A 17,903-nucleotide genomic window follows, 5' to 3' on the forward strand; every position below is an offset into this window, starting at 1 on the left:
AATTTTGTTGAATTTAATTCACAGATTGCAAATCAAATCCAAATATTTTATTTTTTATTTGATGGATAAAACTCATTCTCTTTGCCACTGGATCCAAATTTTCTGTTAAATTTGTTTTTAGACTACGTTATAAAACCTTTTAGGGGAGACTGGTTTCACGTTAAGCAGGAAAACAAACATTGTTTCAAGTTTGTCTCCATTTTTTCTTAAATTCATTTCTGTCTGACGGTGATAAAAAAAACTTCTTCTAATAAATCTCTTGACTGATGGGCTCTAAGATAAAACTTCACAGCAAATTAAAAAAATACACAACTTCTAGAAAATAATTTGAAGTGCCTCCATCAGTGTGTTTTGCTCCTGCTCTTGTTCTCCGTCTTTCTTTTGGATGAAAAGCGGTTCTGAAGTTTCAGCCAGAGTTCAGATCACTGATGGACGATCCAGTCTCGTTATAGAAACTGTGACCCAATATGACCAGAGTCCCTGTTTTCTAAAGTGCTGGTTTGAATATGTCATATTTAATCATGTCAGTAATACCACAAGTGATCTGTAACTATACAATTGTTATCTATATGTTGTTAAACATGTTTTTAAATTGAATTTTTTCCAGCATTATACTTGATCCTTATAGGCTGCCATTTAAATTACACACACCACTCAAACTGAGGAGTGTTGGTTGCAAAATAACCTAAATCTATAACAACTGCTGCCAAACCAGATTATTTCCAACACTCTGACTCCTCTGACATAAAGTGCGTTCCTGATGGACCTGACAGCTCAACCATTAAAGGACCTGCCTCAGTGCACACAGGAGATTTCACAATGCTCTACTGCTTCACAATGTCTGCGCCTTCAACAAGGTTCACTTGGCTTTTTAATGGAAAACCAGCCAACAGTCACGAAGCGCCGCGTGTCATCCAGTCGAGTCGAAGCTCTGACAGCAAGACGCACACCGAACAACCGAAAAACAGTGAGCCACAAGTTAACGGTCATAGGCAGAAACAGTTTAAAGAAAATGTCTCTAACATCTGATGTGTTAAAGTAAGTTTAACAAAAATCATAATAATTCATTCCAAACCTTTCTCATTCAGTATCCCAGACTGTGACGGCTCAAAAGCTACTGGAATAACTACATTCATAACATCTGGATGTTGCACCATTATTTCAACAAATTGGTTTTTAGACAGAAAAGTTAAGCTTGATAATGAAACGCATCCACATATTGTTAGTAAATGCAAAACTGTTATATAGGCTTTACAAACAACTTTTTGCACAGATGTGTTTTGTGATATTTATCTTTTCTTTGTTCAATTAAAAGGAGTATCTTAAATATGTCTTCCATGGTAATACACTGTTTGGTAGCAGGGCCATAATCTGCTGTTTTCAAATTCACAAAATCTAAAACAAAAACACCACTGTAGCTCTGTGAGTACAGATTAAAGTGCCCATAAAATGGCAGGTGGAGAGCTATTTGCTTTCACATTTTATGTGTTTCCTGGAAAAACAGTCGGGGGGATAAAAAACATCTACTCTGCTACACTGGTCCTTCCTGTTCCCTCTGCCGTATGAGCTGTGCTTTTTCTGTAAAGTACCTGTAAAATATATTTTTTCTGTTCTGTTGATAAATTGCCAAAATATATAAAAAGATTATGCTGTAATATTAAATAATTTAAATATTTTTGTTTGAGCTATGTGAAAGCATCATATGCAGCAAGAATACAGATTGCAGCATTTTGGTTAATTTATTTTCCTTTCTGCTGATTTGCTGCACCCTAATATTGTAAAGAAGACCGTGGATGTTAAACCTTTGAGATAGTGCCAACACCTCAAAGATTATACATGAAAAGTTGAGGTATGGGATGTCACCTGGTGAAGCGGTAGAGGCGATAGTCCATGATGCAGACATTCTGATTATGTCTGATCAACATGATTAGAAAATGACAGTTTTGTAGGATTTGACTGATTTTCTTTCTTTACTGGCTGAACCTTCATGCATTTTGTATTCAAAGCGTTGATGTTGATCTTGGTTCTGATTTTTAGAGATTTCTGGTGCATCCAGGTCATATACCCTTCTCCTGCTTTTTACTAATTTGTCCTCTAAGAATTTCCAAATAAACCAAACTAATGCTAAAGTCCTATTTATGCAATTTCAACCACTTATTATTTTCTGAAGCTTTGTACTACGTACACTCTAGGCCACTCCTGATCTCAGATATGTATTGGTGTGACATGTCCATATTTTCTTACCCTAGCATGAGAGTAAATGATGGAAAATTACCTTGAACCAGTGGTTCTCAGAGCTGTTTTGAAAAGTCCTCCTTGTGGGTGTAATTTAATGGATAGTTGGCACAAAGTGCACCACAGGACCCAGGAGAGCGAGCGAGGTTGTTTTTTTTAAATCTATTGTTCAGGTTGTCTGAAGGTTTTGAATGAACTTTCTGTTTGCAAAGCTGTCAGATGGAGCCTGAGTGTCTCCTGGACGTCTTTGATCGTCCTCCTGAAGGAATGCTACGGATCGCTGCATTTTTCCAAACAGGAACCCTCAAAAGCTTGAAACGCTCATAAAAACCGATGGTCACAGCATCACCAACGTGAGTCAGAGTCTGAACTGCTGAACTGCAAGTTTCATCGATACGTAGACATGAACATGCACACAATCTGGTCAGTGAAAATAAATTATCAAGCTTGAAAAACCCTTGAAAAACCAATGGATATTTTAAGAAGTAATAAATAAATTAATGAGATTACTTTTTATCCCAAAGCTGTAATTCAACAAATGTAACATTTTAATGCAAATTTATTCATACAAACAACTTGACATTCTCCAAACTCCCTAAACGTCTTGAAACTTTACATGTTTTAGTTTTATTCAAACTCTACCTTTCTATGTTGTATTGAGTTCAAGATATGACTAGAAAACTTGTACAGGAACCAGATATCAAAGGCCATATTGGAAGGAGACCCATTCTCATCTTGCATTTCAAATGTAGCTGAAGCACTCTTCCATGAAAACCCCCTTAGGAAGAACGTACGTAACTCTTGATTGCATTTACCCACAGGCATTTAGATGTATGTGCACAAGCAGAGTAAACATTATTTGTTCTTTGCATTAGTGAGTGGGGGGCTGGAGTTGGTCGTGTCTGTTGGACAATAAAAGAGCAGGAGAACCTACGACTGCATTTCAAACCTTGTGCTGGACTCTGAGACAATATTTTAAAAATCCATTGAAAGAATGGACACGAGCTTCTGGGCTGCTGTGATGCTACTGTTATCAGGTAAATTTAGTTGATTTTCACACAGAGAGAGAAATAAAATGTCTATTTTTAATGATCAGTAACCCTGCAGAACTTGCAGGGTTATTAAAGTTTTGACCATTTTTCTTTCCTCTTGGGTTTAAAAAGCAGCGTGTTCAGGTGAGAATATTTTAAACCCAGGACCGCTGAGTGGAGCCGTAGGAGGCAGAGTGAAGTTCACCACCAGCCTCAGCCCCCCACAGAGACCATTTCTGTCTGTCAGCTGGAGCTTTAAAGGCGTGAACATCATCACTTCCACCAGCACCAACATCACAGAGCCGGGACACAGCAACAGGATCTCATTAGATCGAGCCACAGGAGCGCTGGAGCTCAGGAACCTGGTGCTGGAGGACAGCGGGGAGTACACACTCACCATCATACCAGACGGGGGCCTGCAGAGAATGGGGAGGATCACTCTCAATGTGTATGGTGGGTCTTTAGACACTATGGGGGGAAATAAGGAATAAATCCATCTGAAAATGAATGTTTCCTAAAGGAATAATGGTGGATACGGGTGAAATACAATAACCAGATGGATAAAACATCTCAGAAAACACAAAACTGGGCTTAAAGTTTGGTATTTAATGAGTTTTAAAATAAAATTGAGTTAAAAAAAGACAACTGAGAGACAACCAAAACAATTCAAGCTCATTTTTAAAAAAGACCATTTCTTATTTATTAAACCACCTAATAAAATAGTATGATGCTGTTTTTCTTAGAATATATTTAAAATGCTGTATTCTCTGGTTATGCTTAGTACCCGTTTAAAAATTCATCAATTCATGTTTTATACCAAATATATGGTTCTTTATTTTCATTAAAATGTTTACTTATTTTCACTGTATTTATATATTTATATGTAGTTGACATCTTACCTTTAGACTTCATGTTTATTTTTATATTTTTGCTTTGTTTTAAATCTGTTTTTAAGAAGCAGGACACAACAGATACTAAACATTTTCTAGTCATCTAATCAAATGTAATTCACCATAAATCCTTTATTAATATCTCCTTTCAATCATTCATGTGCTAAAAAGCTTTAATTGTGCCTTCTTGCATAAAAAATTTCACATATATAGACATTAAAATAATGTATTTATATGTGGTGGAAGAACTGAAATAAAATGCTTATTCTGACACTAATGAACTTATAAATAATGTAAAAAAAATACTTTACAGAACAGTAAAAATCAACAATTCAGTCTGAAATTCAGACATAGTCACATCTGCTATTTCTTGGTCTAATCAATTTGATATCACAAAGGTTTATCAGGATATTTTGTTGAACTCTTGTAGTTATTGTCTGAAATTGTCACCACCAGTGCTGATAACTGCAGCCAGCATTCGCAGCCCTGCAGACGTCCTGATAGAAAATCAAACCTCCACCAGCCTCACCTGCGAGGCCTCCGGCTCCATCATCACCAGAGAGTGGATGAAAGATGGCCGTCCTCTTGATTTCGGGCAGAGCGTCAGCTTATCGATGGACAACAGGACCGTGTTCATACAACCCGTTTTCAGCTCCAACCAAGGGAACTACCAGTGTAGAGTCAGCAACCCAGTCAGCAGCCAGACTGCGGCTCTCCATCTCACTGTCAACTGTAAGTACTGTACAACTCAAGATTTATTTCAGCTGTTGACCACAGGTCAGCATTTTATAGCTTTGACCCGACATGTAATATCTTTCTGTGCAGACGGGCCGTATAACATGTCAGTTATTGGGCCGTCAGCAGCTTGGCCTGGCCACAGAGTGACACTGCAGTGCACAGCAGTTTCTGTTCCTCCAGCAAACTTCAGCTGGACATTTAATGGAAATGAAACGCATGTCAACACCTCCATGTTTGTCATAGAGAAGTTAGAGGCTAAAGACATTGGGAATTACACCTGCACTGCCAGAAACATGGTGACCAGGAAGGAAAACTCTGCCGTTCTGGATCTGAGAGGTAAGATGTTCACTGTACGTCATTTCTGCTTCTGTTTGACTGAAACCTCTCTGTCATACACAGCATCCTGTACTGCCCCCTGTTGGTCATTCTCAGCTTTGGTCATCAGTGTAATTAATCTGAAGGGGTTAATGTAAGACAGCAGGTGAGTCACTCTATTATAGTTGTAATTATACAATGCATTTATTAACATGATACATTCTTCCTGTTCAATCCTCAGATAAATGCAGCTACTGAAGAAAACCTCCAACGAAAAGTACAGAACAACTTTAAAGAAGCGTTGGACTTTGCCGAAAGCTCAGAAAAACCTGATTTGAAATGGAAAGTCTTTCACTTCTAAGATCTTGTTTTGAAATTTAAATAGATATACATGTATTACTTTTTCTTTACTTTTGTATATCTGTTGGGTTGTTTTTATCATTTTGTATAAAAAAACAGTAACAGAAATTATTTGGAAATATATACTTGCTGAAGAAATTAGCACTTTTAGTTTTTGCTAAAGACACATTGATGCACCGATTATTAATACCTGTAAAACATTGTAAATAATTAAATTTCATTTAATACTGCCTACCCTTTCCTTCCCTATAATATTCCACTCTCACCCTTGTGATTTTCTGTGGGTGTAAATATTCCAACGATCGTTACTGATGGAAAGATCATCTTCTTATGATCTTTTCCCACAGTTTCATGAACGGCCACAAAATGCAAAGAAAGTTTAAATATTTTTTTATATACTTATCTTTTTGATAAGTATATATCAAAGGTGTGAAAAACCACTAACATCTGAGTTGATCTAAGAAGGGATATTTTTAGTATGGCAAATAATAAATTACCTTTAAGAAGCAACAGTTGTGGCAAAAGGTGTGAAAAACCACTAACATCACATGGTTAACACAAGTCCCACAAAATAAAAACTGTGTGAGGAGTTTTGCACCAGATATTAATCTTTTTCTACTTTTTAGGTTTGTCACTAATCGTCTCTTGTTTTATGTAAAAATCTGTCATAAGACGAACAGGACAATATTTACTGAGGTCTTTCTGTTAATAGAAAAACTTTGGATATAGAGCTGCAACTTTGTTATGAGTTGTAATTCCTGATATTTTTTCACCTTCGTCTTTACATGCTGGGATCGAGTTAAATGAAACCAGCATGGATCAGTGACCTCATTGCTTACTTGGACACCTGGGAGCTCCTGAACGTGGGACTCTGATTGGAGGAGATGTTTATATGTCATCTATTTGAGTAACTTCTCTAAAAAAAGATCAATATGATGAGACTGAGTTAAGGTTTGAATGAAACCACTTTCCTTCCCTATAATCTTCAGCCTGCTGTCATCCTATTTTTAACTTCCTCACTCAAACTGCTGACAGAGACGAGCTTTTACTTCCTGACACAGTCAGTACATATTGAGATAAAATCTGTTTAATGTTTTAAACTCTGCTTCATCTTTTCCATCTCCCTGTGTCTCATTTTAGAACTGTGTTTTTCTTGGCTACAAAGAAACACAATACAGTGCAACGTGTTCCTACCACTTGAACCTTTTTCCAATTGTATGCTAAACTACAAACATCGGTATTTATTTAGATGGTGTGTGGTCGAAAAATACAACAAAATTATCAAAATGAGACATGATTTAAAGTTTGTATTTCTTGACAAAAATCTGAGAAGTGTGTGTATTAATTAGCAACACTTGTACTGATGAGATATTCTTGACATTTAATGGTTTATTTAACTATAATGACCAGGATTCACTGATCTGTGAATTAAAAATAACACCAGCAGTTTTCATGCAATTGTGATTAGTAAAAGTTTTTACATATTGAGCTTCATTGTACTGTAATAGTTTAATATTATATGAGTCCATGTAAGAGGGGATATTTTTGTCTGCGCAAATAATAAATGACCTTTAAGAAGCAATAGTTGTGACAAAAGGTGTGAAAAACCACTAACATCTAACTCTGCTAGCTTCAAACCACTGAGACCGCTCACAAGGTGTAACCTTTTCCGGACAAAGACGTGCAACAGAACTGAGAACCTGATAACCAAGAAGAAGAAAGCAAAGACTGAGTCCCTGCCAGAGTCTTAACTGTCCAGTATATAAGTAAATTAAATATTTACAAGTTTCATCCTCCTATCATAATGTATTTCTTCATCATCCTTCATGTGAAAAGAGAACAAAAACAGATGTGAGGCCATATCTGGGTCAAATGTTAAGTACTGTAGGTCTCTGTGCTATATAAATATTACTTATTGGAGCAATTTTAGCAAATTCTACATTCAAAACACCATAAACTCATAAGAAATATGCACAGCATTTCAAGAGATTCATCGAGAAAGTTTATATGACGATCACCACAAGAGATCAGAGTTGAATAGGACAGGAGTCATGTTTGTCATCGGCAATCTAATGTCTTTGGAAATATGAGGCGGTCAGTCAGATAAGTTCGGAACATTTTTTTTTAACTTCTTATTGTAAATATCTTGTCAAATTTTTTGAAATCATAAAATCATTCCTAAAAGTGTCGATGCTTGGGTCAAAAGAAATTAGTATTTTCGAGCAGCGCCATATCACATTGATTTTATTTATAATCTTGATCAACTGGTGCACCGAGGCAGTGGGTTGGCAGAGCTATTGTAGGAACTTTTCTTTGTGGTCAGCTTTTGGTTTAGCTTTTGTTCCACTTCTTGTCAGTTTTTACTGCTCCGCCTTCAAATGGTTTAACAGTTCTTTCATCACACCTGCCTCTGCTCCACGGACAAACGGTAAGTTCCTCTGAAGTTGATTACAGGGGAATTAAATAAATTAAAAAAATGCTTTTACTAATTGTGCTTTTATGATCTGTAGTCGCTGCAATGAGAACCTGCAACATACTTCTTGCTGTAAATCTAATTTTCATCACATCATTTCCAGGTGAGACTTTTATTTTAAAATTCAGGCGCCACACTAAAACATTTGAAGGTGGTTTAACTTGAAAATGAAAGTCCATTGTATTGCAATTGCATTTGAAAATGCAATTTAGGACAAGAAAATTGTTTTGGTTTTAACTCAGAAATTAAAGTTCATGAAGTTCATTTAACAACTAGAGGCAAGTTGTCTAAACATTGTTTTTGTAAGTTCATTAATCTTGGATTGTAAGTTTTAACAACACTGCAATTTAAACCAAATAATTATTTCACAATATGCAAGACAGAAAACTGTCCTCACCTCTGTTAAAGAGCCGTATTTCTCTATTACTTTTACTCACTCTGTCAAGTTAAAATAACTACTTATTTTTGCTTAAGAACAATTTAAATTCTTGTTTCAAATTGCATGAACAAAATTTCTGATCTGATAATGAATTTTATCAAACATCACGATGAATTCTGTTCAAAAACATTTAGTGTGAACAGGACATTACCCTCAAGATTTGCAAACTCAGAAGTGCATTAAAATGAACATTTGCCTTAATAACGCAAGAGTAGAAGATAATAGAAGATAATAGACAATCTATTATCTATTATAATATCTATAATAGAAGTTTTACAATGCAGTTTGATTCCTGAATAGTTATGGTTCACACTAAATATGGGAATTTCTTAAGTTCCTTGACAAAAGTGAAACATCCTAAGTGTTTTTGTGAGGAGTTCATCTTGACAGAGAAAAGAACATTGTTTTCTGAGAAAGAAAATTTAATTGATCAAGTAAAAAAAAAAAACACCATAATTATGTATTTAAAAATGCAAACTCATTCAAATTACTCTCTGTTCGGCTCTTCAGCATGTTAACTTTTTTTTTTCTACAGATCTTCAGGCAGAAACACTCAAAGCAACTGGATATGTTGGCAAAGAGGTCATTTTGAAATGCCAGTTAGCCCCAGGATCAGAAAACATTACTCAGGTTCAGTGGGAATTTGAGTCCACGATTATCCTTGTTTTCAACACCCAGCATGGAATGAGTGTAAAAGATTCTCAACTAAAGGAAAGATTGAATCTTACAGAACAGTCACTGAAAATTAGAGATGTGAAAATCACAGATTCAGGGACTTACACCTGCACTGTAACCACATACCCCAGTGGATCACTTGAAGAAACCATCAAACTTGTTGTTGTTACTGGTAAGTAATGAATCATTTGAATCATTAGTCACATAATAAACTATTGTAAATAAGCTTGGAAAAACCACTCAACTTCTTGACTTTGTGTATTTAATTTTTAACATATGATCTGAGCACTAAAATAATTTTAGCGCTCTAAATAATTTAGTTTGACATTTTTTAGGTGAGCCTGCCCCAGAACAAAACCAGCAGACACAGATGTCTGCAGGGATATTTTGTGCGATCATCATCTCTGCTGTGCTGCTTTTAGGGATCCTGACGGCTGCAGCTTACCTTACCTTCGTCAGAAGGTAGGCCTGTTTTTACCGGTACTCATGTTGTGGTGGAATAACTCTATTTAGTCATATATATTTTGAAAAATATAAATTAAAGACTTACACTTTAATTTAACAATGAAATAATTCTGACAAATGCAGTGCTGTTCAGACATTCCTGGTAAATATGTTTAACAAAACAACATAAGATAAAAAGAAATCATTCATTGATGTATCATGTATTTACACTAAAATGCTTTAAAATGTAATTCTATTATTTATGTTTAGTCATTGGAAGAAACTCCTTGATAATCAGTGATAATCAGCTGTGGTTTCCACACTCACCAGAATCAGAAACTTTTATTGTTATTACACTGAAACACAACAAAATTATTGGGAGCCAGCTCTTTTAAAGTGAATATAAATCATGTTTTTATGAAAATTCAATCTGAAATTTAATTAGTTATCCATTAATTTAGCTTTCCCTGGAATATAAATGTGACAAAACACCAAGCCCAGTTTCTCTGAACCGCTGATAAAAGACCATAGAATAAATCCATCAAACAGACTCAAAATGTTTATATTTAGAATTATTTCTCAGTTAGCCTTGACATTTTTTAATATTAAGGAGTCAATTCTCAAAATATGAAAACATAATAAATTTAGGAAAAAATGTCAAAATAAAAGCTCTAAAGTTTCTCTTTCAAAGTTGTGACAAACCTTGTTAAAAAGCATTGTGTAATGAACCCCACGAAATATAGAATTTATATATAAAAAAAATCAGGTTGCTTTTGGAAGAAAACATTAAACGGTTTGTCCATATTTAATGTTACTGAATCTTGGTCAAAGATCTCGGTTTGCTTCGGCTTGTGAAACGTTATAGAAGTCTTGTCCTACTTATAAAAATGGGATTGTAAAAAGTATTGACAGGGCAACAATGTGTAATTTTTTCTAAAAAAAAAAACTAAGTTGGAGATTGTCCTACTGCAATTAAAATTGTTTGTTTTGTTTTGCTGATATATACAAGTGATGCTAAAAAGTATCAGAGTGCAGTTATTAAACCTGTCTTAAAAAAAAAACCTATCAGACAAACTGGAATAAAACCAACTTGGACTATTTGAATCGTACAAACTTGAAGTCAAACAATTTTAGAAATCTAATCGTTGCTCTTTACGTTCCCTCTTGTAGACAAAAAGCGGCTCGCAGACGTGAAGTCCACATAGGTGAGAAAAAACATTTCTCATGACTCTATTTCTGAACAGCTTTCAATGGCTTTGAGTTTTTTTCCGCTTCCTCTAAAGAAGCTTTTATGGTTTTTAGATGCATCAAGTCATGTAACTGTCATGGTTTGAGGTTTTCTGTGTATTAATTTTGAGTTTCCTCTGTTTCTGAGTCTCCGTGTTGTCCTGTCTCCCCTTGATTAGTTCCCAGGTGTGTCTTGTTCCCTGATTACCTCCTGTGTATTTAGTGTCACCTGTGTCTTTGTCGGGTCCATGTTGTGTGTCTAAGCAGTCGTGTGTTGTCGTTTGTCCTGTTGCTACCAGTGCTAAGCCTCTGCCTTCCGCTCCGCTCCGCTGTGCTGCCAGGATTTTGGACTGTTTTTGGATTTGTTTGCACCTCGTTCTCATCATTAAATCATCATAATCATTTCATCCTGGGTCTGCTGCGTCTACCTCACCATTCACACCACCGCACTTCATGACAGTAACGAGTGTGAACAGACCATCTTATATCTACAGGGACCCAGTGACCTCGGAGGTAAAATTTAATTTTTTTTCAATAATTGTTTTTTGTCTGTTTTTTAATATAAAATTGCCATCACTGTAGAGAAATGGTTGTGAATAAACACTTTTTGTCATGCTTGCTGTAGGAAGTGCTGTATGCTGATGTGAGGCCTAAGCGAACCAGAAATTCAGGATCTTCACTGACTAAAATACCAAGAGCATCTGCAAAAGCTGAGGAAGTCACCTATGCAGAGGTCAAGGTTTATCATCAGAGGCCCAACTTAGAAACAGTTTAGTGTTTAGCGAATGTTGTACAGAACAGATTTGCTGCAACAGAGCTGGTTTTATGAAAAAAATAAAATCATCTCCAGCTCTGTGGTCGTTCTTCACACGCTTTTGACAAACTCAATAAAACTTCCAGCTAAATGATAATATCAGCATCTCAGCATGTCTATAACTTGTGGTTGCTGCTTGCCAAAATGTTTTCATTTATGGTTTTTGTGAACTAGGCAGGGGACCTTGTGTTTATGTGAGCTTGTGAAACAGCATTTTCATGATTATCAGATGTGTGTAGTTTTGGTATCATATCTAACAAAACTGTTCATATCCCTTGATTATTTTCACATTTTTTCACATGACAAATCAAACGTTACTCTTTGTATTGGGATTTAATGTGATACAAAAACAAAAACTAACATCATTTTGAAAGGGAATTAAAATAAATTTTCACCAAACAAAAACTTGTCTTAAAAACTATATTGAGCCCCTTTTACTCTGGTGGCCTTGAATAAAATCCAATGAAAACAATTTTCCTCACAAATTTCTCAATCAGTTAATTGACCTGGATAATTAAACCTTTATTTGATTATAAACTCAGCCATTGTGAGAAGGTCTAAGAGATCCACAGCTCAGTCATTACAAGAAAACCATCAGTTACAAATCTGACTTTGAGCAAGAGAAGAAAGCCATTGCTAACATCCATAATATGTCCCATTTGCAGTTTATTCTATTAGTTTTTTAGTTTGTTTATAAATCGCTAATTTGTAACACAAGTCATCTTTGCGTGGACACCATCCCCACCACTTTAACTTTTTCAAATTTCAGGTTAAAAATAAAAACTTGAGTGCATCGTATTTATATCCTGTGTCACTTAAAAACACAATGGAATGAAAAAATAATGTATGGTTCTAAGTTTTTATTTACTGACAGAAGTCTGAAAAGTGTGCGTATTAAAATATTCTTAGTAACAATTGTACTGGTAAGGTGTTATTGATATTTAACTGTTTTTATTATCCATAATGACCAGCGTCTACCCATTTGTGAATTACAAATCACACCAGGAGATTTCACGAGCTTGTGATAAAAGTTTTTACACATCAAGTTACTTTATGTTGTAACAGGTAGTTGAACACCATATAACTAACTTTGTGTATTTTTAATAATAAATGGCCTTTAAGAAGCTAAGAAGCAACTGTTGTGACTAAAGGTTTGAAAAACCACTAACATCTAACTCTGCTAGCTTCACAACCACTGAGACCGCCCACAAGTGTTAACCTTTTCCGGACGAAGCACGTGCAACAAACTGAGAGCCTGATAACCAGGAAGAAGAAAGCAAAGATGGCCAGATATTTAACTGACCAGAAAATATGTTGTGTCTCGTGTAAATTAAGCTACTTTCTTCTTTTATTCGTTTTTCCTGTATTCTTTTCTGTCTGCAAAAGTTTTCCCAACCTAGCCTCTGAGAGAATAATGTGATCTCTTTTACAATCATTAAGTCTCATCTTCCTGTGAAAACAAATTTATTCACTTTTCTTCATTTGAAAATGAAACAAAATCAAAGTGACGCCATGTTCTGGTCAAAAACTAAATGACACCAACTTTCAAATTTCAGGTTAAAACTAAAAACTTCAGTGTGTCATATTAAGATCCTGTGTCACTTAAAACACAATGGAATGAAAATATTATGTACAGTTCTAAGTTTTTATTTATTGACAAACATCAGAAAAGTGTGTGTGTTAAAATATTCTTAGTAACAATTGTACTGCTATTCTTGATATTTAACTTTTTTTTCATTAAAATACACCAGTGGAGTGGGCATGTGTGCTGTTTAAGACAAAATATTACTTAGCAAAAACTTTTTCTTTAGCAAATGCTTGATTTCTAACCACCATAAAGGTTATGTGTATTTTTAACTCATAAGCCATATGTGCAAAAAGCTTACATGAAGTTCACCACAAGAGGTCAGTGTTGAGCAAGACAGAAATCATGTTTACCGACGATAATCGTAGAAACATCAGGCGGTCAGTCAGAAAAGTTCGGCAGGGATTTTTTTTTTTAAATTGCTTCTTAATGTTAGTATCTTATGCAACTTTTGAAAATTGTAAAATCCCTCCTGTAGCACTAATGTGCTCATGCTTATGGTGAAAAGTAGTTAATATTTTGATCAGATTTTATTTATAATTTCGGTCAACTGGGACACTCCGGGGGAATGAATTGGCAGAGCTGTTGGAGGAACTTTTGCTTTGTGGTTTCGTTTAGGTTTTGTTCCGCTTCCTAAAAGGTTTTACTCCTGTGCCTTCAAATGATTTTACATTTCTAAATTTGCTCCTGTCTCCGCTCCACGGACCGACGGTAAGTTTTTACCGAGTTGATTAAAAGGCGACAATAAAGTTAGAATAACATAATTAACTTCAGTAACTGTGTTTTATGGCGTGTAGTTCGCTGCAATGAGAACCTGCAACAGACTCCTTGTTGTAACTCTAATTTTCATCACATCATTTCCAGGTGAGACTCTTGTTTTAAAAATCTGGCGCATTTTCATTTATTACATTCCTGAATAGTTATGGTTCACACTTTTAAAAAAATCTGAAGTTCCTTGACAGAAATGAAACATCCTAAGTGTTTTTTGAAGGGTTCATCTTTCAGAAAACAGAACATTGTTTTATATTCTGAGAAAGAAAATTGAATTTATCACGTAATAAGAAATAACACCGTAATTGTGAACTTTGAAATGCAAACTCATTCAAATTACTCTCTGTTCGGCTCTTCAGCATGTTAACTTTTTTTTTTCTACAGATCTTCAGGCAGAAACACTCAAAGCGACTGGATATGTTGGCAAAGAGGTCATTTTGAAATGCCAGTTAGCCCCAGGATCAGAAAACATTACTCAGGTTCAGTGGGAATTTGAGTCCACGATTATCCTTGTTTTCAACACCCAGCATGGAATGAGTGTCAAAGATTCTCAACTAAAGGAAAGATTGAATCTTACAGAACAGTCACTGAAAATTAGAAATGTGAAAATCACAGATTCAGGGACTTACACCTGCACTGTAACCACATACCCCAGTGGATCACTTGAAGAAACCATCAAACTTGTTGTTGTTACTGGTAAGTACTGAATCATTAGTTAGATGCCAAACTATTGTAAATAAGCTTAGAGAAACTATTCAACTTCTTGACTTTGTGTATTTAATTTTTAACATATGATCTGAGCACTAAAATAATAATTTTAGCGCTCTAAATAATTTTGTTTGATATTTTTTAGGTGAGCCTGCCCCAGAACAAAACCAGCAGACACAGATGTCTGCAGGGATACTTTGTGCGATCATCATCTCTGCTGTGCTGCTTTTAGGGATCCTGACGGCTGCAGCTTACCTTACCTTCGTCAGAAGGTAGGCCTGTTTTTACTGGTACTCATGTTGTGGTGAAATGACTCCGTTTAGTAACCTACATTTTAAAAGATAAAAAGTATTAAACTTAGAAAAGTGGAGAGATTGTCCTACTGCAATTAAATTTGTGTTCATTTTGAGCCTTTTGCTGATCTATACAAGGACTGCTAAGAAGTATCAGGGTGCAGTTATTAAGAATGTCTTAAAAGGAATTATCTACCAAATAAACTGGAATAAAACCAGTGTGCTCTATGTGAATCGTACAAACTTGAAGTCAAACAATTTCAGAAATCTAATCGTTGCTCTTTACGTTCCCTCTTGTAGACATAAAGCGGCTCGCCGACTTGAAGTCCACATAGGTCAGAGCAAATGATCTCTCATCCCTCTCTTTCTGAACATTCAATGTATTTTGAGTTTTTTTCACTTCCTCTAATGAGGCTTTTACGGTTTTTAGACACATCAAGTCGTGTAGCGAGTGTGAACAGACCATCTTATATCTACAAGGACCCAGTGAGCACAGAGGTAAATTAAAATTTTATTCAAATATCTGTGCTTATCTGGTTTTTTATATAATTGTTGTGACTACAGAGAAATGGTTGTGAATAAACACTTTTTCTCACTCTTGTTTTAGGAAGTACTGTATGCTGATGTGAGGCCTAAGCGAACCAGAAATTCAGGATCTTCACTGACTAAAATACCAAGAGCATCTGCAAAAGCTGAGGAAGTCACCTATGCAGAGGTCAAGGTTTATCATCAGAGGCCCAACTTAGAAACAATGTTTAGTGTTTGAATGTTCTACATAACAGATTTGCTGCAAAAGTTGTGGTTTTACAAAAAAACAGCCTGTTTACTCCTTATTTTTATCGTCTGCAGCTCTGTGGTCGTACTGCACACGCTTTTTGCAAACTCACTAAAACTAAATGATAACATCAGCACTTCAGCATGCATGTAGCTTGTGGTTGTTGCCAAAAATGCTGTCCATTTTTTTGTTGTTTTAATTTATGTATTTATTTCTTTAAATTTACATTTTTTAACGAAAAATGAAGAAGAAAACGCAAGAAACTGAGTTTGTGAGCTTGTGATTCGGCTTTTTTTCATAATTGTGGGCTAAATTGTGACTTGCTGAAATGTAGGTTACCTATCTGTTCATGTCCCTTGACATGTTCATGTTTTATCACATGACAAATCAAACTTCAAATATTGAATAGGGATTTAATGTGATAGAGAAACACATAGTAACACATTTAGAAGTGGAAGGAAAATCATGTCACTTTTACCAATTAAAAAACTGGTTTAAAAACTATATTCAGCCCCTTTAACTCTGGTAGCTGAGAATGAAATCCAGAGAGAGACCAGGTTAAACACTAAAAGACAGGGACAAACATATGATCACTAGATGGAGAAGTTGATGGCAGCAGCAGGTCAGCTGATGCTGTCACAGCTAAACACAACCCAAACTTAACCACATTGTGAAAGAAGTTTATTTTTAGTTTAGTTTAGTTCTAGCAAGACCAAACCTGAACTTTTTGGACAACATGCAAAATGCTTCTCACAAGTAAAACTCTGACAAATATGGTGAACATTTAAGCGTAACCCCCTTTACTGCGATACCACTAAATAGTGGATAGTTGAACCTAATATATAATACTGGAACATGTTAGTGACTGATTCTACAAAGTATTGATTCAACATGGTGAGATATTACACTGCACTAAAATGGTATATTTCATGATAAACTTTTATTTCAAACCATTGTAGCTCTCACCGTTAAAAGTGATCAACACTTCACTGATCTGCGGCTTATTCTCTAGGATTACCAGCTGAGACAGTGAGCTTCAGCCTTCAAACTGGTTGCTCATCAGTTTAACTAAACAAATATAAAACTGTAAGAAAGATACCTGCTTGAATAACAAAACTGTCTGCATGATTGCATCACCCGCCAGGTTCTACAGAGATGTTGACAGCAAATTTGCAATGCAAACAAGTATTTTCCCCAGCATGACATTGTGGAAGGTTACAGGAAGTTCATGTTCCTCATTTACTGTCTGTTAGCGCAATAGAATAAGAAAAGCTGCAAAAAAGAAGAAAATTGTGCCATTAATGGAGAAGTGAACTTGCACATTAAAAGCTATAGTGACTGTTGGCCAAAACTAAAAGTGTTAGATAAGAAGTGAGGTGAGAATTACCGATCACAATTTGCACCAACATTGTTTTAAACCAATGCGTCTCGGTTATATTTCAGTGGCGCTCCTGCTTTGTCTTAACATCAATGCTGCCTGCAAGTGTTGCAGCCTGAGAATGCCTTGTGTGAAAGAAATGTGAGAAAGTTCGGTTTTCAGGCCTGCAGTAGTTCTGAAGTTCTGTTTGGTGACGGTACGCTTTACCAGTCACCCTCATCTGGTCTTTAGCGCTTCCTGACAATGTGAGACTGTGGGTGTGAAACGGTGAGCGCCAACGTATACGTGTCTGGTGATCCAGCCCTCGCTCTGAGGTGTTGGAACAAAAGTCTGTTTTATTTTTTTTATTTTTGTTAGGTCATGTACTTCTGTTTATTCTCACCGTTGTTTAGAAAGGGAAATTTGCTTTACCTGGAACTTTATTTCAGCTCTGACTGAACGGGAACTGCACTGTGGTTCCGTAAACTCTGTAAATATATGTTAAGATTGATTTTTATTTCAAAATAAATGTGCTCACTTTTATACAGCTAATCTTTTGGTTTCTGTTACCCTTAAGAGTTATATTGTGACAGGAAGTATGGGGAAGATAAGAAAGGTGCGCTTTGAATGGAGTTCAATAGAAAAGTCTTTCCTTTCTCAGACTAAGACATTAAAAAAGCTCATACTCAAAGTAAAAGTCACTGCTGTCTTTCTAAATATAAACCAAAAAAGAACATCTATAAACAACTCCTAAAACCTTTTAAAATTTAATT

General features: G+C 35.6%; 1 protein-coding gene and 1 long non-coding RNA gene across 2 annotated transcripts; both read left to right on the forward strand.

Annotated features, from left to right (window-relative positions):
- Positions 1 to 5,088: 5,088 nt before the first annotated feature.
- On the forward strand, positions 5,089 to 7,147 carry LOC116716847 (uncharacterized). The gene is made up of 3 exons (XR_004338640.1): positions 5,089 to 5,230; positions 5,294 to 5,375; positions 5,451 to 7,147. It is a non-coding gene; the product is annotated as an uncharacterized LOC116716847 (long non-coding RNA).
- A 795-nt stretch (positions 7,148 to 7,942) lies between these two features.
- On the forward strand, positions 7,943 to 17,682 carry LOC116717147 (T-cell immunoreceptor with Ig and ITIM domains-like). The gene is made up of 7 exons (XM_032558292.1): positions 7,943 to 7,997; positions 8,080 to 8,145; positions 14,382 to 14,693; positions 14,851 to 14,977; positions 15,299 to 15,333; positions 15,429 to 15,496; positions 15,606 to 17,682. The coding sequence occupies exons 2-7, from the start codon at positions 8,088 to 8,090 to the stop codon at positions 15,762 to 15,764; spliced, it is 759 nt and encodes a 252-aa protein (XP_032414183.1). The 5' UTR covers positions 7,943 to 7,997; positions 8,080 to 8,087; the 3' UTR covers positions 15,765 to 17,682.
- The last annotated feature ends 221 nt before the right edge of the window (positions 17,683 to 17,903 follow it).

This window comes from Xiphophorus hellerii, chromosome 3, assembly GCF_003331165.1.
Source record: "Xiphophorus hellerii strain 12219 chromosome 3, Xiphophorus_hellerii-4.1, whole genome shotgun sequence".
Classification (NCBI taxonomy): Eukaryota; Metazoa; Chordata; class Actinopteri; order Cyprinodontiformes; family Poeciliidae; genus Xiphophorus; species Xiphophorus hellerii.

What these genes read in the sequence shown, in the direction of transcription:
- LOC116717147 (XM_032558292.1), top strand. Translation starts at nt 8,088, where the DNA reads ATGAGAACCTGCAACATACTTCTTGCTGTAAATCTAATTTTCATCACA. An exon ending in TTTCATCACATCATTTCCAG is followed by an intron (nt 8,146 to 14,381) that starts GTGAGACTTTTA and finishes TTTTTTCTACAG; the next exon opens with ATCTTCAGGCAGAAACACTC. An exon ending in CAAACTTGTTGTTGTTACTG is followed by an intron (nt 14,694 to 14,850) that starts GTAAGTACTGAA and finishes GATATTTTTTAG; the next exon opens with GTGAGCCTGCCCCAGAACAA.